The following is a 2,717-nucleotide window of genomic DNA, read 5'->3' as shown; positions in this document are numbered from 1 at the left end:
CGGAGGCGCGCGACCTCGTCCTCCGCGCGCGGGAGGTCGCCCTCGAGCTCGGCGACGCGCGCGTCGGCGCGGCGCCCGCCGACGCGGAGCTTCGCGACGAGGTCCCGGAGGCCGTCCGCGCCGCCGGCCGCGGCCGCGTCGCGGACTTTGAGCTCGAGCGCGGCGACCTCCGCGCGGAGCGCGGCCGCGGCGTCGTCGCTCGCGGCGTCGCGGTCCCGGAGCGTCGCCTCGAGGTGCGCGACCTGCTCGCGCTGGCGGCTCGTCTCCGCCGCGTGGTCCGACGTCGCCGCGTCGAGCTGGCCGACGAGGCCCGCCTGCGTGGAAACCAAATCTTCAACCCGACTTCAATGTGAGCGCATGCGAACGTTTCGACGCAATCTCTTCGGCTGTGCCTCGAGAACTCGAGGAGAGGAATCGGTTCGTCCAAAAATCAGCCGAATCGACTTCGATTTGACCGAGATAGAGAGGTTTGAAGTTTGGTCAGGACCCCCCGAACCAGCGGTTGGTTTCCACACCGAGGCCCGCGTGCCGCGCCTTCGTGGCCTCGAGCTCGCCCGTGAGCGCGTCGAGGGCCGCGCCGACCTTGGCCTGCATGTCGATGAGCTGCTTCTCGTGGCCGATGCGCAGGTCCGCGCGCTCGACGGCGAAGGCCTTGCGGAGCGCGTCGACCTCCGCGGCGCGCCGCGCCTCGAGCCGCGCCGCCGTCTCGTCGACGCGGCCCCGCAGGTCCGCGAGCTGCGCCGCGTGCGCGGCCTCGACCTCCGCGGCCGCGCCGGCCGCGGCGCCGCCGTCTTCGCCGCCGTCGCCGGCGCCCGCGAGCCGCGCGGCCGCGAGCGCCGCGGCGTGCCGCGCCTCGCGCTCCTCGTCGTGGGCGACGTGCTGGGCCTCCTGCTCGCGCATCTCGCAGAGCTGCGTCGCGAGCTCCTCCTCGTGGCGCCGGAGCACGGACGGCGGCGCGACCTTGATCTCGCAGAGGTGGAGGAGCGCGCGGAGCTTCTGCCGCTCGTCGGCCCAGGCCTCGCGCTCGCCGTCGTGGGCCGCGGCCTGCTCCAGGCGCAGCGCCTCGACGTCCGCGACGCGCCGCGCGCCCCGCGCGTCGGCCTCGGCCGCGGCCTCGGCGCCGCGCGCCGCGCGCGCCTCCGCGGCCGCGACCGCGGACGACGCGTCGTCGGCCGCCGCGGCCGCGGCGGCCTCGTGTTCGCGCCGCTCGTCGGCGAAGGCCGCGGCCTGGGCCTCGAGCGCCGCCGCCGCCGCCGCCGCGTCGCCCGACAGCGCGGCCGCGCGGAGCCGCGCGTCCTCGGCGTCGCGCGCGCGGCGCGCGTCGCCGGCGGCGGCGTCGCGCCGCGCGGCCGCGGCCTCGGACCGCGCCGCGGCGAGGTCCGCCTCGAGCGCCTCGCGCGCCGCGCGCGCGGCCTCGCGGTCCCGCCGCCGGTCGTCGCGCGCGGCCTCGGCCGCGGCCGCGAGCTCCGCGGCGCGCGCGTCGTCCGCGGCCTCGGCGTCCCTCCGGAACCGCGCCGCGTCCTCGGCCCGGAGCCGCTCCTCGGCCGCCCGGCGCTCGACGAGCGCCGCCTCGCGCTCGCGGAACCGCGCGCGCTCGCGGTCGACGAGCGCCTCGAGGCGCCGCTCGCCCTCGCCGCGCGCGTCGTCGCGCGCCGCCGCCGCGGCGCCCGCCTCGGCCTCCAGATCCTCGCGGCGCGCGCGCTCGCGGTCGAGCTCCGCCTCGAGGAGCCGCGACCGCCGCGCGGTTTCGTCGCCCTCGCCCCGGAGCGCGAGCTCCGTCTCCAGCTTCGCGGACGCTAGAGCCTCGAGCTCGCCGGCGAGGCGGTCGCACTCGGCCCGCGCGGCCTCGAGCTGCGCCGCCTGGTCCTCGACGCAGCGCTCGAGCTCGAGCACCGCGCCCTGGGTCTCGCCCCGCGCCGCGGCCGCGGCGTCGTCCTCGTGCGTCGCTAGAGCCTCCTTCATGGCCGCGAGCGCCGCGCCGGCGTCGTCGGCGACGCGCTCGAGGCGCGCGATCTCGTCGGCGTGGCGCGCCCGCTCGCGCGCCGCCTCGGCCTCCGCGTCGCGCGCCGCGCGCGCCGCGCGGTCGCGGCCGCCCTCGCGGTCCGCGGCGTCCTCGGCCGCGGCGTCGAGCGCCGCCTTGAGCTCGTCGCACCGCCGGAGGCCCGCGCGCCGCTCCTCCTCGAGCGCCGCGCAGCGCGAGGCGCTCGCCGACTGCGCCGCCGTCGCGTCGAGGAGCTGCTCCCGGAGCGCCGCCACGTCGCGCTCGCGCGCCGCGCGGTGCTCCGCGGCGGCGCCGAGGCGGCCCTGGAGGTCGTCGAGCGCCGCGGCGTCGACGTCGCGCGCCGCGGCGTCGAGCGTGAGCTGGCGCACCGTGGCCTGGAGCCGCCGGTTCTCCTGCTCGAGCGACAGGTGGCTCGCGAAGTCGGACGCGACGGCCTCGGCCAGGTCGCTCGCGGCGGCCTCGGCCGACGCCGTGTCCCGCGACCGCGCGAGCAGCCGCGCGCGGTCGTCCTCGAGGCGCGCCGCGCGCGCGTCCGACTCCTCGAGCCGCGCGCGGCAATCGGCCTCGGCGGCGCGCGCCGCCGCGGCCTCGCGGCGCGCGTCGCGCGCGTCGCCGTCGGCGGCGCGCGCGTCGCGCTCCGCGGCCTCGAGCGCCGCGGCGCCGCGGCGCCGCTCCGCGGCGAGCGCGTCGCGCTCGCCGTCGAGCGCGGCCCGCG

The 2,717-nt window shown here is 80.4% G+C and overlaps 1 protein-coding gene across 1 annotated transcript in view; it reads right to left on the bottom strand.

Annotated features, from left to right (window-relative positions):
* Positions 1-2,717, bottom strand: part of AURANDRAFT_63420 (hypothetical protein) — a gene marked incomplete at both ends in the record, with an annotated part of 8,137 nt that overhangs the window by 3,757 nt on the left and 1,663 nt on the right. Inside the window, 2 exons of the mRNA XM_009037800.1 lie at positions 15-314; positions 514-2,673. Coding sequence (XP_009036048.1) covers positions 15-314; positions 514-2,673 — 2,460 coding nt within the window. The remainder of the gene's footprint in view (positions 1-14; positions 315-513; positions 2,674-2,717) is intronic.

Source organism: Aureococcus anophagefferens (genome assembly GCF_000186865.1).
Source record: "Aureococcus anophagefferens unplaced genomic scaffold AURANscaffold_7, whole genome shotgun sequence".
In the NCBI taxonomy this organism is placed as follows: domain Eukaryota; class Pelagophyceae; order Pelagomonadales; family Pelagomonadaceae; genus Aureococcus; species Aureococcus anophagefferens.
This window is presented reverse-complemented; position numbering and strand designations above follow the sequence as displayed.